Below are 20,592 nucleotides of genomic sequence, written 5' to 3'. Positions count from 1 at the left end.
AGACCACTTCTTTAAATTTAATTAAATTGAGAGATGAAATCAATGTTAATAGATGAGTCTTCAAATGATGAATGTAATGTTTAAGGTACAGAATTATTGTCAGTAAATTTCGTTTCAAACAACTGCTATCGTTGCTTCCGCTAATAGTTTATAGTATGAAGGGTGCGCTTTTTTGTTGCTGGTCAATCTAATGCAACCGTTTTATAGTGCAATAAATGGTATAGCTATAGCGTCTATAAAGAAGTTTCTAAGGGCTCTCGAACGTCAGCTTATTTGAAATGCTCAATGGAAACGTCATCAAACGGAAATGTCGCCGCTGTTCAGCGAACGATCAGACGGCAAATTTACAAACGCTACCACGTGAGCATCCCTCGTCTTCAACGCATTTTCGTTTTCACAAGCATTGGAGTGCATTGTAGTCGCATGCGGTGCGGCGGTGCAATATGTGGAATACATACATTGACTGTAAACGGAAGTGTTATGCCCGAATGCTCGGATATACCTAGACATGTGTGTTTCTCGATTCTCGCCAAGATGTGTCGGTGGATCCCTGATATAATATTTAGCATCCGACATGGTAGCTCCACCGAGGGCGCTGGAGAATGACGGAAATATGGTAACGTGGTTTCCAGCATGTGAGCGGAATTGTAACGAATATGTTTCGATTTCAATGCAAAACCGAACTGTACGTTTGTCATATGTCGGATGCTTTCATGCATTCTACGGAAAGCAGCTATTTGGATAACAGAATTCGATCAAATGGAGCTCACTGTCAATAAATATATTCAAATACTATAAGGATATGGAGAGTTATATTAAACTTATTGCGAAATTCAATTACTATTTGGTTTAGAATATGGATTTTTCGACTTCCACGGCCAGCCAAAATTAGTTTTATTTGTGGTATTTGTATTTTTATGAGTGTTGAAATACTATAAAGCAAATTATGAAAAATGATTTCGCTTGCCGCTCTGTCGACAACTTTGACAATCATTATTGAATCAGACTTTTCGCAATGCAAATCAGTTATTCGCGGACTGACAGCATGTTATATCCGAGTAAACTAGCGGGGTGGGTGGTTTTTAACTTTAATTAATTTATTCCTCCAGTATAATGCTGCCGTCGTGTGCAGCACTGGAAAATTTTGGTTATAATGCAAATACTTTGTAAAGCTAACGAAAGTGTCACTTTATATAAGAAATGAACATGAAATTCTGATTGGAATAGAAAACCGTGACTGAAAATTCCCAGAACCATTGGTTTGCGCTTTTCGTTAATTGAATGTTGAATATTTCGGCTGTTCTGGTTCCAAGGAAAGAGAAAATTTGAAAGATCCAATGACTGTTTTTGTTATATACAAATTTAACATTGAGTTCGAAACTTTTAACCCATCTATGTAGGATGCTGTAAATAATTATAATAAGAGGAGTAGTGCATATCTAGTGGACTTCTAACGCAATGCCTTGTTGTTTTTGATTCTTTTTTTCCTGTTTTAGGACCAAATCCGCGATCTACGTTTAACGTTACTAAATACAGTGCAATGTCCCACAGAAATGCTTCTCATTGCTCCAATAATTCCGAAGTGAGCGTCAGCCGCATAAATTACCATATTTCATTAATTAAATCCTCGCAAAGAGAACTTCCGCCCAACGGAGCAGGAATATAAATAGCAACATTTCCGTCTGCATGGACATGAAGTGGTTCGCAGTTTGTTGGTATCCACTGTAAACTACTATCCGACTGGTCAAATGCAGATGGCGGATGTGTCATGACTTGTAAATGTTTCGTTTGAAATGTAGTTTCCTAGCGCTACTTTGCCCGAATAATTCTTTTGTCCTGTAAACCTGTGAATTCTTAAATCAATGAATACATTAGCATCAAATTCTAAGGTACCAAAGGTTAAACTATCAACCTGCTAATTTTGCAAAAAAGACACTGTAGTATAACTGAACTAAAATGAACGGTACAACCCCTTTCGATTCTAGCAAAACTGCGAAATGAAATATAATAAAGACCCTAATGGAAATCATTTGAAAATGAAGAAAATAAAATGTTCTCATTTTTCTGCTTCCTTCCATTGCAGATCCAGTAAACGATTACTAGCTTGATCCCAGTTTTTCACTCGAAGTCCGTCACAGAAGTCGGTTAGCAAAGTCCCCGTCGTCGTAGTGGTGGCAACGGCAGTGGGGATTTGCTGGCTCACAGTCGTATTCCAACCGATAAAGTCGACGCGACGTTGTGGTTGGGAGGAAAAAAAGCTGCCAGTGAGTGAGAGAAGAAAAAAATAGTGTGAAATGCTAACTGCATGATATGCAAAGCGAGGTGAGCAAGTGGAAAAAAGTGCTGCCATCTTCGGGCGCTCTTGAGTGGGCAGCTACACAGTGATGATTTCCGGTGTGATTTGGTGCAAAAATTGGATGTAAAATTATTCATTGTTATGTAAAGTTGCGATTCCCCTTTTCAAATCCCTGAAAGCAAGGCAAAATCGGTGTAGTGCTTTTGTTTACAGTGCATTTAGAGCAAACACCGCGGAAAGCGTCCACAAACCGAGTGGAAAAGCTGTTCTGGCAGTTTAATTGAAATTTGAACTTTTTCGTCCACCGGAATTGTGTATGAATGGGTTCCAACGTGTCGGTGCGTTCGGGGGAAATATTAAAATTCCTTAGAACAGTGTAATAAGGTAAAGGCAAAAATTGAAATACCCGAAGCAGTCAAGTGGATACGATTGCGTGGCGGTGAAGTGGAAATTTTTCCCGTTTTTCACAGTAACGAGTCTAGTTTAGCACTTTACATTTACCAGGTACGAGGTAAGCAGCAGCACGATGGAATTGAGGATTGCACCGGTTATACGATTCTTTACGATAGTCACCGTTGTTAGCTGTGGTAAGTGCAAATTGTTTGATTGAATAATCTCACGTTATGCTTTTTTATAATGGATGCTGTAGTATCCGTCAGTGTTAGTCACTGTTAACCGAACCTTTCGGACGACAGAGCAACAACAACCGATAAAGTCTACGTTCGTCCAAAAACTGGCTTTTTGCTTAGAGCATAATATAACATGCCCCAGTATGCGTAAGTCTCATATTGAACGATTTCTTGATTTCTCTCTGTTTCCCTCATCGTTCGTACGATGAATTCTCGCAACACATGCGAGAGACTTTTAGTTACACTGAAGCAAATAATTCAGTTTCATCAGATTTATTTTTACGTTGATTCATCTAACTCGGTACATTCCCTACAGATGCTAAAACTTGTCGATTGCAATGTATTCATTCTACAACAAAAGCATAATAAAAGTCTGTCAATCATTTTTCTAATCTAACTCTAATGTAAACTGATTTTCCTAAAAAAAGTGTCATTATTCGTTGACTCGACCCGAAAAAACTTACATTTGAAATTTGCTTTCATACAAAGTGTATGCAGGATGATGCGGATCAGACGACCTCAACTTTCATTTGGACGTTAGTTTTGTTTTCGAATCTTGTTGAGATCTACGAACTGGTCACTAATATTAATATGCTAATTTAACCCAAAAAAAAAATTAATTTAGTTTGACTTGAGGCAGCTTGTACGGTATACCGTTGAACAGAAATTTTAGAATGACATAGCACTGCATAGAGACCGCCCAGTATCAGTCAAGGTAGGGGAGTGTCGTCGTGGTTGGGCCACGTTTTGGAATTCGCCCATAACTTTCGTTTCAAAAGGAATTTTGGAAATTACAATACATCTTTGCAAAGGTCTAAGATTAAAGTATATTTCCGGAAAGTTTTGAACTGATTGCTTGAAAAATAAAAAAGTTATAGGCATTTACGTGGAGACAAAAAATGTTGTCATAGTCGGGCCATGTTGTACAGGTTGGGCCACCGCAGAAAATCTAAGACATACGTATTGAAATTCTATATAGAGACGTGAAAAGAATGAATTCCGTGAACAACGACTAATATTGGTACAAATACCCTATTTTTAATTTCATTTTTGCGAAATTTTGGCGAGCTTGTAAAATCAATATTGCTACCACCGCCTTTTCCTAAGTGCACAACTACTATGAAAAAAAACAACAACTATCTAGGTTTTCATCGTATTAATATTGCTTTATTTCATCAAATTTTTCGTGACTGACATTTTCTAGTGATTATTGTGCTTCTGCGCTTAAAATTATGGTGTCCCAACCATGACTACTCAAGTGGCCCGACCTTTACAAATAGCGCTTTTCTAGTATTTCACATTAGGCTTCCCAAACACCTTGCTGGAGGGGATTTTTCTATAGCCTTCGTGTGCAGCACTACACACTTCATACATTTTCAAAATTTATCTCGTTAATTCATTTCATTAATCATTTCTTGAAGAAAAGTTCATTGCGCCTGGAAAACTGTTTTTGTAATATTTAGTCACTGAACTCAGTACGGGTGTTTTGAATACACGATTGAAACTATATTGTGAAAAGTTAGCTATCACAGTAAGAAGTTTTACAATGGTTATATCATAGATATTATAAGATACTAAAACTGTAAAATCGTGATGGCCCGACCATAACAGTGGCCCGACCATAACGACAATACCCTACAATGCTGGTCTAACAAATTAGTCGTTGTATGTTCGAATTTCGGCTTGGCGGTGCTTGCTACATAGAGTCTGTAGGACCATTGCACTAGCCCCGTAATTGCCCTGGTCAAGTCCAGAAATGAAATTTTTTTGGTGAAGGAGAGGAAAGAGATAAAACTCACAACCCGGAGCCACTTACATTCCAGATTATTGCCAATTGCGGTGAGAAAGTTCCTTTTGTCTTTATAAATTATATTTTTATAATTGGCGTGAAACTAGCACTATATAAAAAATAATTTTCTGAAAGTAAACGGGGTTTGGGGACATCAAGGATTGCTGTTTGTTTTAACTATTTTCAGAGAGCGAAATAAGGCGCTATAACCTTGGCCTATTGCAGCTTGGCTTGTGGTTAATGCCATAAGTTCATCCTCGAGGGTCCGGAGCAGGCTTGTTATTTCCCCACTCATTGTGCAAAAAGTGCAACTTTTTTTGTTCAACACAATGAGCAGAACTGCTTTCAGAAATGAGAAATAAATCCACAAAATGAGGAACAGACGTAACATAATGAAAAAAACTGACGCGCAGAAAAACTTCTTAACGCGCTCTTTAAATGAGCAACTTTCGGTTTTGCTCCCGGTCCTCTCGGTAGCTACAGCAGTAAACGTGAAAACAAAACAACCGGTGCGCGTACAGCAACTATAGACTCAGAGGCGCCAAGACAATCAAAAGTCGTTAAATTTTGAATCTTAGCGGAGAATTACCTTTGTTTATAATGGGACTTTCCTGTTGGTGCGCGTCAAGAAGCAAATGCATGGGAATTCAAATGTTGTCATAACTAAATAACATTTTTCGCACTGTTGCCGTTGTGACATGCCTAACCATATGATGCAGTTGCGTTCACGGGCAGCCAAACTCAACTGAATATACTAAATGTAAGAATCATGATTCAACTGCATTAATGGATTAATCGTTTTTTCTCAACGCACTACCCATGTTAAAACTACCCGTAGTTGTCATACGTCAGCGCATCGCATCAACGTATTCAAAGTGTATTAACATTCTCCTCAATGAGTAGCACAGTGTGCGGTTGCTCATACAACTGCGTTCAGCAAGAAAGAGAAAAGTTAAAATGAAACGGAGCAGAATAAATCGCGTTGAAGACTGAGCACAGTTTGAATTTTTCTCTTCTCCTTTTCTCCTTCTGAGAAGAAACCATCCCTGGTCCGGAGTATCACTTAACCTTTGTTAGCAATTAATACTCCCAACGAAAACAAAGTCAAAATTACTCAGAGACGGTTGGTACGAGACGTTCCCGTTTCTTCTCCCCTGTTGATTTAGAAATGCATCTATGTATGAATAACTTATTCACACAAGACTCATTTCGCATAATCGTCTTTGCGGCAATACTTCACAGTTGGCCTGGCCGATTAAAAATTTGTGATATATCTTGATATTTTGCAAATGTTAATACAGACAAGAAAATAATTTGAAGTATTTCTATGATTAGAAATAATTAAAATTATTTCCAGGAATCCATTATTGTGGCTGTGATGGTATTAATAAGAAATAAGAAATAAGAAGGAGAGGAAAGAGCGGAAAGGTGAGGTGGGGGGAGGGGTATTGGTAGCTACGCTTAACAATTAATCGTTTTGACTCCTACCATTTATTAATATTTTTTGAAACGATAGTTCTACAATTGATGAAGGGACGGTAGGGAAAGCCATGACTGTTTTTTGCAAAATGGAGGGGAAAGAGTGGAAAGGTAAGGGAGGGGGGGGGGGGGTAGCTACGCTTAAAAAGTCGTCGTTGTGACTCCTACCTTTTGTCCAATGCTGGAAGGTGCATGGCTCGAACCAAGCTATAATCAGAGATTATAACCGGATGCGAGGTGCCATAGAGGCCATAGAGGCGCTGGACAAAATGGTTCAAAGGTACAAGTACCAGCGAATTTAACTCGCGGGTGTTGTGGGTTCGAATCCGGTTATAATCTCAAATTATAGCTTGGTTCGACCCATACACCTTCCAGCATCCGACAAATAAATACCAAATAAATACTGTTTTGCCAAATAGTAAACTGCATGCCCAGATGGCTGTAGGGTAACCAACGTATTTTGGACCCCATCAGCAGCTGTACATAGTTTGGATACTTACAGCAAAATCAAATGGAAGTATCCAAATTATGTACGGCTACTGAAGGGGTCCAAAAAAGGTTGGTTACCCTAGTTGCTTTCTTAACAGAATAGTCTAGGTGAGCAGTCCAGTTTATTTTACGATCTAAGATAATTAATACCCAGATGTTTAACTTCATTGCTGAAGCTTGGTCTGACGTCATTCATGGAGTAAGAGTAAAGGGTGTCCAACATCGAATTGCATCACGGAAGAAACGCTCTAGAAAATTACGTATTGTGTGTTTTCTCTTGAAAATTTGGGTAGAAGTAGTTTAGAGTGTATTATTTACACTGTATTTTTATCGCGGTCAGTTTTTCGAAAATTGGAAAAAATGGCGTCACTCGAAAAGCAACGTCGCGAATTTATTTTGCGCAAGCATCTGGAAAATTCTTAACTCCCTCATCACGGATGTTGAGACTAACGCCAAGGCGGACTTCCGGCAGCTTTCGGGCTACTGTGCTTCACCGCCCAGCACAAGTTCGATGTTCCGGAGAAAGTAAGGATGCAGAAACTTTCAAAGTTCGCCAAGAAATTTATGATTTGGCAAGCAATCTGCTCATGTGGCAAACAGAGTGCGCCGTTCGGGATTACCGGGACTATAAACGGGCAGATCTATTTCAAGGAGTGCCTACAGAAGTTTCTGCTTCCTCTGTTGAGGCAACACGTGGGCCCTACTGGCCGGAGGAAGTCAAAGGAAGTCCTGGCGTAGTACGAAGCCAATGCGGTTACTTTTATCCCCAAGAACATGCCCCCCCCGATGCACCGGAACTAAGGTCCAATGAAAAATATTGGCCTATTATGAAGTAGGCATTACGGTAGCATCGAAAGGAGGTCAAATTTGAGCGCAAGGTGCGAGCATACGGTTATGGTATTGAAGTTGAATAAAATAAATAAGCCAAAAGATTACTAAGGGGTAAATTTTATTGTCTGAAAGTTTGAAAAGGATCGGTCAATTAGGTAATTTTCTACATCGTTTTTTCCGTGAGATGCAATTTGATGTGGGACACCCTTTATGGCTCCACCGCCTTCACGGAGCGAAAAAGCTCCAGTTTGTTTCAAACAAAATGATTGTTGCTTTAAGCCTCAATAAAATATTTTTATAACAACCTGAAAATATTTTTGTTTCAACACGAGATTCTGTTTGAATCCAAAAAATAACAGTTTTGAATTAAAAGTAAAGTACCGTGAATTCGGGTGAAATTGATCACTTTTTCGAATATTTTTTAAATATCTTTGAATAGAAACATATTTAGGAAGATGATTCAATTTTAAAATAAGTACTGTAGTGCTGGCTACACGACAGTATCATCTATATCTTATATAAATAGTTTTATTTTAGATAAAACTTAATGTAATCGTGAAATTGAAAATTTACAAATAACGGGTGAAATTGATCACGTAGAAATCAAGACGATATTGCTATTAAACCATACGCTCTGACAGCAATAACCTATCGTGCAGTATAAAATCTGGCGTAATCGAGATATTGCCTGTATGTAGGCAACAATGTCGCGTACAGCAACTAGCACAAAAATCAAACAGTCAGCTCTACATTAGCATGGTTGATGCATCTGCTAAATAAATATAAACGATAGAAAAGATATTAAGCCAATTTTAGCATCGTAATCGTTTGTTTTTGTTTAAACATTGCTGTATATATGTGTAAATGTACGATTTTCGTATACAATCTTCACCAATCTAGTGAAACAAATAATTTAATTCTCCTCATATACCGGAGCTTGACTGTCTCTTTGAATGTGTAGTTGCATTTCGCTATGTAAGCACAAACCGATCTCTTGCACTCTCATGCAACTGCCATATGGAGCGTTTGTAAAATTTGTGCAAAGTATTGTCTGTCTTTTGCACCCTTTTATAAATCTCCATTCTGCTTTACAGAAAGAATAAACTTTCGCAGGTGGCAGCTCCATTTCGCACCCATAGCGATCTAGAAATCTATGTTGCCTCAGTTCATGATGTTATCAATCGTTTTATTTCGTAAAAGATCAAATCAAACAATTTCTATCGCATAATTTTATTCATGGAAATTATCAAAGCACAGCCAGATAATTAGAGAATCGAATTAGTTCTATCAAAATTTCCTTCTGCAACGAAATTTGTGTTAACAGCAAGGAGTTTTATCGGGCATGTTGAAAATTGCGATTCGATCAAAATAGTAAATTTTAAAAAATCAAGCCATTTACAAGATCAATCTTGCTGAAAGCCAAGTGACTTTGACCTGTAACTCAATCTTTATATGGATGGGTGCATATTCAGCTTTATGAATCAGTATAAACGTAGAATAAAGAGTTTTTTACTCGTTAGTCCAAGCTGATCAATTTCACCCGACTGATCAATTTCGCCCGAATCGACGGTATTTTCAAATTTGAAGTTAAGATTGATATAACAATGAATATTTTCATTTCAATCATATATTTCAGTTTGAAACAAAACGAAATTTTTGTTTATGCGTAAAACAACCATCAATATGGTTGAAACTACATTTTTATTCTCCGTGTTGTAAATGGTATCAAGGCTGTTTAGGTGGAGTTTATATTAAGTCCCTCTCGTAAACGGTAATCTAATATTCAATTTTATTCTCCCAATTTTATCACGCCACGCATCACACACTTACCTCGACGACGATAATTATTATTTGTATGATTACTCTTTGTTTCTACCGCCGAGAAGATGCACTGTCATCTACTCTGTCGGTGCATACCAGACACTCCCTCGCTCCCAAAAAGAGTTTATGTCTTGATCGCGTATAAAGTCATACATAAGTAAAAATAATAAACGTCCGGTAGTGGTAAATTACACTAGACTTGCCGTATCGACGTCCGGCAACAGATTGCCAGTTTCTATCACACAATAGTATAAAAATATATGTTTGCTTTTTGTGATCGGCGGTTTTCGGCAAAAATAAATTTAAATTCAAGTGCCAGTCCGTGCGAACGTTTCGGGTCATTTACTGGCTTTCACTCATCTGCAGACAATATTTTGCGTCTTTATACTATACACTCTATCTTTTCATTTAGAGGGGGTGGGGGGTGAAGGGTAACTGGCAACAAACAAGTTTACAATTTCTACAGCAGCTTTCGATTTGGTTTTTCTCAAAATGCGCAGTTTTTCTTTTCCAGGCCTAACAACTGTTTCCAAATGCGTTTAAGTTTTTACTCGAACTCAAAGTTGTAAACTGTTGCAAGTACGGGCTAATTTGGTGGTATTATTGACATTGTTTCTGCTACAAACAGCTTCAGTTTATGTCAAACTTTATCGTTATATGTGTGGTATGGTTTTCTCTATTGTATTTTTGTTCCACAATTCCGTGTTACGCCAGTGCCGTAGGTGTAAACAAAAACTAAAAATCAAATTTTGTTTCTCAGCGGAACAAGAAAAGTTTCGCGCCTCCTGACTCCTTTGGGGGCAAAGACGAGTTAACTTTTCATCCATAAATCTGTCAGAAAAAAGCGAAATAAATTCCAAAGTCAAAGTTCAAAGCACAGCCGAATCAAATTAGCTGCAAGTCTTGCGGTGTAAAGTTTCAAAAGTCATTCGACGTTAAGGGAGAATCGTAACTTTCGTAGGCGTTGTTGGTCACGGCGTGGTGCGGCGCGGGCGTTTGTTGACTGGAGAACGAACCGTTGGCGAAATCAGATAGGTTGTTGAAATGCTTTCGGTTGGAAATCTCTGTTAAATTTTAGCCTTGTGCTTGTGTTTGTGTGTGTGTGATGTTTTTGCCGCTGAAATGTTCTCACTGAGTGAATGCAATTTCAGTAGTTTGCTTCTAAAGTTTTAAATGGATGGTGACCTGAAATAGAATTGCCTATTATCATCTTGTGAAGTCTCACATGTAGTTCTACCGCGATGATTTATAAATAACTCATGATAACAATGTATAATGTGTGTTATTTTTGTTTTTTATTGCAAGTGAATCAAGTGAAAAAATAATTAATTCGTTAAATCTGTTTAGCCAGACATTGCTCAGAAAATTTAACTGAGTAATTTGATATATGAGACTCTGATGTTGAATTTAAGGTGCTCTGCTTTACCTTTGCTATAGGTAAAGTAAAGTTACAGACTGTTAGTTCATCCAATCTAAGCCCACAAGCTTTTACACCAGCGGAAGGTGCAACCAAAATTAAATATTCATCATCTGTAGAAGGCTTTTTTGCTAAACGTATTAGGCTTTTTGCCCCGTTGATATGAGGACTTGTAGAAGCATAATATACACTGTTCCCACCTAATGAGAAACATTGCAACTATTTTTCTCCGGCATCCAAGCCAAGCCAGGACGACCTCCATCCGCTCTACTTTGCGCTTCCGGCTACGCACCATGTGGAATCCGGGAAGGGGCTTAGAATGGGAAGAAAAGTGCACCTGCAGGCCTGCAGCCAACTGTAATGAAAAAGCAAGATAGAAAATATTCTAGTTCATAATAGTTTGCTTGCCATTTAGCTTATGGCTTTCACGGAAAGCTTTATTGAAAACATAATCTCTGAGAGGTGCTTTCATTATATGCTTCTACGGCGGGACAAAATGCAGTGACGGCGTTGTTGGTGGCATAAGAGAGGATAATACTTTATTTGTCGCTCAATTTGCTGTGCATTAGCATAATTTCTTGTCACGCCGTTAAGCCGCAGGCACATGGAGAAGTGTGATGGGTAGCATTTGGGGGGCAATATAGGACAGAAAAATCAGATGTTGCTTCCGAAAGGAACTTGTTTATTGAATATCCGTTTTATTACGCCGCAGAATAAAAACGTTCTTTGCAATTCGAGCCTTTTTAGCGTCGATCAAAACTATATTAACTAAAAATATATTTTCACCATTAGTGTTATTTTGTTGTTTTGATTTAATTTCTTACTTACATTATTCGAACTTCTTTACTTTTAATTTTCTGTTTTGCCCTTCAAGTTGAACCACCCTTATAACATTTTTCCGCCTTTAGTTTCATTTGTTATCATAATTCGTTATTATCTACTTACTCTTCCACTATTTTGCAGTATATGTATCTCTGCCTTTTCGTTTCTAGCTATCCGTACCTTCACTTGTACTTGTGCTCGTACTCGAAACAATATATCCTCCCGCAAACACTTTCTTATCACTACACAGCTATCCTTTTTCGCGCTATCTTCCAACTCACTCGAGAAATCTCAACTTTCAGCTTTCTAAACTAAACCTTCCGACTAGCTTTAAATTTCACTATTAACAATTTTAACTTTAACTACCATGCCGTGTCGAAATCCGTACACTTAAGAACTAAACAATTTGAAAAGGACAATATAAAATTATGAAATTGTAATATACAATTCATGACATTTTCTTTTGACAGTATATTGCTTATTTTAACATTACTTGGAATCACAGGAAGCTAAAATTACTCCTAGTTATAAAAAATCGAGGACAAAATGTACAGATCTTGATTCGAAAACCGTACACTTTTTCATGCCTGATTCAAAATCCGTACACCTTTGATTCAAATTCCGTACACCATGTTTAAAATCAACCAAAGCTCATATAATTATGAATCTAAATCCGGGTATGCTTAATCTCAATAAGTTAAAATTTAATTGCTATGTTGTTTTTGCTCATTTGACTGACTGCTTGATAAAATATGCTTTTCTCCATAAAATCGAAGCATTGTATTTCAGTCCTACTCATCTAAAAGTCTTTAACACGCACAGTGTCCACATTGGAATAAATATTTTCGTTTTTAAACCAAATTGTTCATTTGTGGTCGAAAAGGTAAAATATCAAGTTTGGTGTCAATTAGACCTCACCTCTATTTTGTAAACAACCCCTCGTTTGTGTCAAATTCTCTCACTTTCTTTTGTTTATACCTCAGGAAATATTAGGCTGTGAAACAAAATTTTTACATTTTAAGAGTAAATTAACTTGAGATATAGACAGTATGTTGTACCGTTTTGATTCAAACTTCGAACACTTAAGCTATGCTGAAACTTTCTTCAAAGAAAAATGTTCGAAAACATCTTTGTTTTATTCCCATAAATGGTTTAATAGCATGATAGTTCATTTAATTTCGTGTTAAAATTTTAAAAATGAGGATAAAATGTTAATTTACATTGAAAAACACTAAAAAACTGCTGATCGGTTTTGATTCAAACTTCGAACACTTTCATGGTCGACATTCAAAGCTCGAATATTTCAGTCTCAGACATCGAACACTTGTATTATTTTGAAAAGTATTAATGTTTTTAGTGTCATTTAACTTAAATAAGTGAAATTTCATCCTTTTTCTAAACACTGTCTTTTTAAATCCACCTAACAGTATAATTTAAAATTTTCACACAATAATTAGTTTCAATCCGTACTTCTGCAGTCAATTGCTAATATTTTCAAACTCTATGTACCACATCTGAAGCAAGCTAACTTTGTACAGCTTTACAATGCAGATAATTCATTTTCCCGAAAAAAATCCGGAAAACCCGGATATTATTCGTAGGTGCTCGAAGTTTGAATCACACCTCAAAACGTGATTCAAACTTCGAACACTTTTTATTTATCTAATATCTTTGAAATAATGCATGAAATATTGTATTTTAACTATGCTTCAGTACGTATATATCTTGCACTTAACTAATAATCGCGAAGTGGAAAGGTAAATGTTTTAAAATTGGTAAAATAATGCAAACGAAAAAACAGCTACTTTTGCACGAAACGCTAAGAGTATGCGAACGAAGTTGAAATCTGAGTTCTCACTTTTTTCCAGCGCCTGCTGATTTCTTACAAGGAGTCCTACAGTTCAATGTCATACCTCACCGGATAGAGGACATTCTAACGAACACGGTGGTGTACACTAAGCATAATATTTTATCATATTAGCGATACTACGAGCATTTTATTCTGAACTGTTCGAAGTTTGAGACTGTTCTAAGTTTGAATCAGAAAGGTATGACAGTCTTTGATTTTTATTGCAAATTGTACGGAAAACTAAAAAGTTGCAGACTCCGTTATTTCGAGAGTACCGATTCAATATTATAGCTCTTATCTTAGTGATTGGAACTGCAAACTATTTCGATGCTTTACTAAAGGATTTTCCACTATCTATCATCGCAATTGCTATCTTCCCGTATATCGATATATGTTTAGCTTTAGTCATTTCTATTTTCTTTTCAAAACATGGAATTAAGTTGGATAACTAATGATACTGCACAGGTGTATGGATTTAGATTCAGTACTAATTATCATGAATAAATATTATTTTAATGCTATAATGAATAAGATATAACTGTACAACGATAATTATCTATCTTTCAAATCTATTTTCGGGATTTGAAACAGGAAAATCATTTCAAGTTCGCTTTACACTTGATGTTATTGAAAGTGATTTTCTTAGCAAATTGCTAACGATACAGCAAATGGAAGAGGAATTCCGATAGGCATATATAGTTTGATTTTTATTAATTGTATTTCATGGCCTACTGCCTAAGTGTTGACATCGATATAATGCTAATAACGAATGAGTCTGGACCTGTTATTAATATTTTGCATTTAAACTGTTTTAATACATAAAATCTAGTAAATTCTATTAGGTGTACGGATTTCGAAGCAATACGGAATACGATATCGCATGGTATCTAGGATGACTTTCAATTTTCCACAACTATTCTTCTCTCCGCTGTTTATTTTCTTCTCATTCTCACTTGTTTATTTTTCTGACTATCATCCGTGTGTCAACTACCATGACGGTCAACTTAAGTTCGTTGCGCGAAGGCCTCACCAGTGTTGCCAGAACAATCCGGTTTAGAAAAGAAAAACACGTTTAACGAATATTGATTTGAATGCCCCTAGGTAGTTGTATCTATTTTTGATTACCTGGGCAACTCAGTATCTCTAACAGTTTTACCAAGCTATAGTAAAACTGATAGCACAGGAACACTACCTATTCCCGAGGTCAAAATGTAGGTAGATTATAAAAAATATCGATTACCTGCATTTTACTAGCATGTACCTACTAACCTACATTTTAGGTAACACTGGGTATTGAGATATATAAGTCGCTATAAAATCCGTTGTTGGAATAGTTTTGTAATAGCTTCTTTTCGAGTTGTTTGACGAAAGTTCTTCATATCTAAGCAAGTTCAGCGTCAAAGTTCAGCGAAGGAAAGACAATATTTAAAATAATCATGGTTAATTTTTTGGTAAATGAAAAAGGAAATTGTCCCCTGTGTAACGATCCTGATTGTAAAGAAGAAATGGTCGTATGCGACGAGTGCAACAGGTGGTTCCACCTCAGTTGTGTGCATCCTACGATCGCGCCTACGCCGGAAGCTAATTGGATTTGCCCGAAATGTAAACACATGCCGCAAAAAGTACCATTTCTTGAATTGGAAGCCAAGAATGATCTCCAAGCATCGAAGGTATACAAAACCACTATTAGAGACGTGCGTTCCGTGAGTAATAAAACTAGTATCGGGACATATGATCGACCTATAACCAACAAGGAAACAAAAAAATTAGACCGTTCTGAAAGGGATAAGTTACAAAGAGAGTCAAGGAACAAAATCAGTTCTAAAGACGATCAAAAGTCTTCTGGCGCTAGAAATCGCCAGCAACTAGAAACTAAACAGGAAGCATCAAATAAACACAAGGAGCATCCGGAAGGCAAACCATTGACCGAAACCAACAGCCGACATACTAGAGAACATCACGCGTCAAGATCAAGTGATAGCGACAAACGTAAAATTATCGACAAACATTATCCGAACAAGAACAGGCGAAGTGATCATGGCACTGCAGAGGACAAAGCACAACTCGACCGCGAAGAAAGGGATGAATTGAGGAGAAAATCAAGATCAAGCAAGAGCAAATCAAGTGACCAGCGCGCAGAAATTAAAGGTGAAATATCAAAAATGAGCAAGGACCAACCGGAAGCTAAACCATTAGAGAAAACCAACAAACACAGATCAAGCAGCACATCTATCGGGTTACAGCATGTGCCAAAAACAAGGGACGACGGAAACGAATTTCCAATTTATTCAAGTGATAGCGGCAGTCTGGGAAACAACGATGAAAACAATCCACCAGCGAAAAAGAAAAGGCGCACTGATGATGAAAGCAGTGGCAATGTTGAAAGTAGAGCACGAGCGGGCTTTGGACTTTGTTCCAAGGCAAATTGTCCGCCAGCAGTAGCAAACACGAAGAAGCGAATCAATCCTTGCACTTGGTTTGCTAATGTGATGACAGCAGAAATTGCGAACGTAGAAATGCAAATTAACTATGCAGAAAAAACAGAAATGAGAAGAAAGATGGAAAGAGCACAACTCGACCGCGCAGAAAGGGATGAATTGAGGAGAAAATCAAGCAGGAGCAAATCAAGTGACCAGCGCGCAGAAATTAAAGGTGAAATATCAAAAATTAGCAAGGACCAACCGGAAGCTAAACCATTAGAGAAAACCAACAAACACAGATCAAGCAGCACATCTATCGGGTTACAGCATGTGCCAAAAACAAGGGACGACGGAAACGAATTTCCAATTTATTCAAGTGATAGCGGCAGTCTGGGAAGCAACGATGAAAACAATCCACCAACGAAAAAGAAAAGGCGCACTGATGATGAAAGCAATGGCAATGTTGAAAGTAGAGCACGAGCGGACAGTGCATTGAAACAGGCAAATTGTCTGCCAGCAGTGGCAAAAACAAAGAAGTCAATCAATCCTTGTACTTGGTTTGCTAATGTGATGACAGCAGAAATTGCGAAAGTAGAAATGCAAATTAACTATGCAGAAAAACCAGAAATGAGAAGGAAGATGGTATTGAAGCGCTAAAACAAATGTGGCTCCACATGATCGAAAATAGTTTAGTGCGGTATGCAGTATAAAACAGATAACGTAAAATGAAAAACGTAAATAAACGTTCGGAAAACAGACACTGATGAAGCCTGCAAGTCGTAGGCGAAATACATATCTATCGCGAATAAATTTACATAGTAGAATTTAACTGGAGTTGTTTTTATTTAATTTCAAGTAAATAAATATATAGTTGCATTTCAAATAATTACTTTCAATTACTTGAACAAATCACCACATCACCATGAATATCTATAGTCGATGATCGTTGCTCTCGTTCGATCTTTGATCGCCAGATCATACCTTTAATAGACCTTTGCACGGGATTTCCTAACCTCACTCTTTTGACAACACCTGGTGGTTTGTCTCAGAGTTTGAATGGAAATTTCTATTTGACTCGGGCAGATAAGGATCAAATTGTTTAGTTTTTAGTTTTAGTAGTATTTACAACTTTTATCATTTTTGTATCGACTTATGCTGGTCAAGCTATTTGATACTTTAGTTTTTATTGAAGGAAAACCGCCCGCAACGAACGGTGCAAGACCGTCATGCATAATGTTGGTGCGATAGGGAGCAATATTATGCTTATATTACCATCAGTGGGGAAGTGTGTGGTACGTTTATGATATAATAGAATTTGGTGAACAGAACTGAATAAGGGAAGACTGTCCAGAACGCACCGGGAGGGTAGAATGGCCCATGCTATTAATTGTTTAGAAACGCGGAAACTATTTGGTAAAATTATGAATGCGCATTTTATTTTGGTGTAAAACAAGTGAATTCATAATTGTGTAAAATGTAAAAGCATCAAACATAGCCACATCCAATAAAATCAAGCGATTATCTGCGATCTCATTCCACATGTAAGAAATCACGGTTTTCTCTTAAGCTTTTACACTAGTTGATATGCAAATTTCATATTTAATACGGTCTATCTAATTGATATACTGTCATACTCGATGATTCATCACCAAAACGGCATTAACTAGGCATGTTTTTCACATTAATTGCAAAAAACTTCAAAATCAACTTCAAGGACTTAGAATTTGCCTTAAACCTAATTGTACATTGCCTTACAATATTTCATCACACATCAGTTGGAGAAAAGTAGATGATTAAATTTTATTGCCAATTATGTTGAGATATGAACCCATTATATCCCAGCAAACAAGCGTATGTAACGAACGCTATAACGAACGCTTCCGCCATTTCGGCAGCCTAGTTTTAGGAGTTTATACAACACGCGATTATATGTAAATTTGCTGGTTGCGTTTGACGCCTACCTGGGCAAACTTGGTGCGTTTTTCCCACGGGTTTTGGCGCTTTGCCCCACATAATGATTTTGACTCTTGCCAAAAATCGTCGAAACTAACAAAAAATACTGGTTTTCGTTAGGAAATTTCACCAGGAGTAAGTGTAAAAAAGATCCCAAAGTCTTGTAGAAGTGGAAAAACGTGAAACAAACATGCCGCTGTTGATGTGTTGCTTAAGCGGTGCGTTCTGCACCACTTTACCCCATTGGACTATCTAATATGAGCGGGTACGGGTGGTAGGTTCACTTTCTAAAAAAAATCATTAACTACCGAGCGTATCCTGCAACATCCATCTTCAAGGGTCCAAGCATCTGGCAGGGTAGCAAGTGGCAAGCATTTCATTCAATATACGAATCTTATATACCTTAAGAACCTTAAGGACTGTCGGCAAATGTCTGTTCGTATGTTCCTTATAGAATCGAAAACTACTGAACCGATCGGAGTCAAAATTTACAGATAGGGGTTTTTGGGGACAGCGAAGGTTCTTATGATGGTTAGAGACCCCTTCCCCCACTAAGAGGGGGGGCTCATAGAAATTAAAAACACAAATTTTTGCATAACTCGAGAACTAATCAAGCAAATGGAACAAAATTTGGCATATGGGTGTTTTGGAGACAAGAATTTTTTCTATGGTGAATTGAGACCCCTCCTCACTTAAGGGGGGGGGGCTCCCATACAAATAAAATACAAATTTCCTCATAACTCGAGAACTAATCAAGCAAATGGAACCAAATTTGGTATGTGGGGGGTTTTGGAGGCAGGAATTTTTTAATGATGGTTTGCGATCCCTCACCCTTGTGGTAGGGGGAGAAGAACGGAAACAAATACAAATAAAACAGAAATTTTTATCAATAGTAACATTAGATAATTCAGCGCGAGACGGCCATAGGCCGCGTGTGTTGCCGGCGACCTGCCGTCGAAAGCGCCGGCCAGCGGCCACTGCGGGGAGCAGCCCCCCGTAGAGATTACCTCTATCTAAGTTTATTTATTTTCCTAGATCTAATAACCTCTATTACTTTCCTTCAGTTGGGTCACCCCTGCGAAATTGTACTTTCTACGAAAACATTTTCCGTGAAATGGTACATCCCGCGTAAGGTTTTTCGCGAAATGGTATTCTGCGAAACTTTATATTCCGCGTTATGCTCAACCGAGAATTGGTGTTTCGCAAAATGGTATTCGGCGAAATGGTTTGTAATGATGGCGAATATTCAAATGCTATCCGCTTTATTTTATCAGGCTAAGCAATGGGGGGAGTTGTTTTCTACTTTACTGTGAGGAAAATTTGTATATTAAAACACCCATGAACTCCCTAGCAACTTGCAAAACTCGCGATTGTGACAAAGGTCATCCGAGATTCACGATTTATGTACAACACAGTTTAATTTGTGGCAATACGAAGTTTGTCGGGTCAGCTAGTTATTAATAAACAGAGAAAATAATAAGGGTCCAACAACCGATCCTTGAGGTACACCTGACAAGATGTTGATTGAGCCTGACAGTCTATCTGCGGTTCCAACGGCTGAAATGCGTTGGAAAAGATAGGATTGAATTAGAGCAACCGCTTCACGAGAGAAACTGAATTAACTAGACAACTTTTTTAACAGCCTAACATGCAAGTCTCTGTCAAAACCTTTGGAGAAATCGATTAGAAGAAGTAACGCAATACCTTTCTTATCTAAAGTCTGATGGATGTCATCTAGAACCTTTAAAAAAGCTGTCGTCGTGATACCCGATTGATACGGATTGATTAGATCAAAGCTATTCAAAAATGCTTGAATCTGAATTTTTAAGAATTTTTTTAAACACAGACTTTTTTCAAGTGCCATTGATGAGAGGCATATAATTTTTGACAAACTTCCACGATTTTTAAAGGTTCTTACATTATCTGACTTCAAATGATGGTTTGTTAATTTGAAAAAAAAGTAATAATTTGAATAGTGATAGATTATCCTAAAATAACTCCCCAAATAAACGCTTTAAGTTGATGTTGAACATTGAAGACATTGAATTTTTGTGTCTCTAAAAGGATATCAAACCAAAAAAAAAATAGTAGTTAACACTTCAGTTTTACTTTTTCACGGCAATGTCTGGAACATAATCCAGAAAACTTTTTTAATGACATAAACTAGTGCTAGTAAATAAATACTTAGTTTACGCAAATATGGCGGCTTCATTGAATGTTTTAAGCAGACAGAATCTCGTGACCCAAAACAATTCGAATCGACCAGCATCAAAGTTTTTCCCTTTAGCGATTCCTGGTGTCATCGTTATAGTCTGTCGTAACCATCTATTGTATTTGATACTTAATAGCGACTACCGAAACTTATTCTTCGTTGCTAATGAGAAAACTTTTCGTTCATACTGTTGAAACAATATCAACGATACCAAGTTATTGTGCCCCCCTCCCTCCATAAATGCAGGCTTTACTTTGCTTCCACACCGCAAGCACGCCCAAGTGCTGATTTCCTCACTTTGATATCAAAGAGCATTACGGCTAAGAAGTTTTTCACAAACAAAAGCTGATATTCACTCCACCTAAGATATATCTACTGATGGAGAATTTGCTGTCTTTTTCTTCTAAGAGATTGATATAATGGAAAATCCCTTGAGTTTAACAACGCGCGACCCGAAAAGGACTGTCTAAATCTAAGTCTGAATAAAAACATCATCAAAAGAAATGTAAAGGCACCTACATTATGGTGAACATCTTTGCAACGCAATTTAAATAAATGGTGCGAACTTGACATTTGATTTAACAA

At 37.4% G+C, this 20,592-nt stretch overlaps 1 protein-coding gene across 4 annotated transcripts in view; it reads left to right on the top strand.

Annotated features, from left to right (window-relative positions):
* LOC128733674 (uncharacterized) overlaps nt 1-20,592 on the top strand; it is a 174,246-nt gene that overhangs the window by 77,784 nt on the left and 75,870 nt on the right. For 3 of the 4 annotated variants that reach the window (XM_053827422.1, XM_053827425.1, XM_053827424.1), the window contains exon 2: nt 2,084-2,883. The exons of the other annotated variant lie outside the window; for it this stretch is intronic. In XM_053827422.1, coding sequence (XP_053683397.1) covers nt 2,823-2,883 — 61 coding nt within the window. In that variant the 5' untranslated portion in view covers nt 2,084-2,822. The remainder of the gene's footprint in view (nt 1-2,083; nt 2,884-20,592) is intronic. 4 annotated transcript variants of the gene reach the window in all.

This window comes from Sabethes cyaneus, chromosome 2 (genome assembly GCF_943734655.1).
Source record: "Sabethes cyaneus chromosome 2, idSabCyanKW18_F2, whole genome shotgun sequence".
In the NCBI taxonomy this organism is placed as follows: domain Eukaryota; kingdom Metazoa; phylum Arthropoda; class Insecta; order Diptera; family Culicidae; genus Sabethes; species Sabethes cyaneus.
The sequence above is the reverse complement of the archived record's forward strand: the minus strand, read 5'-3'. Positions and strand labels throughout refer to the sequence as shown.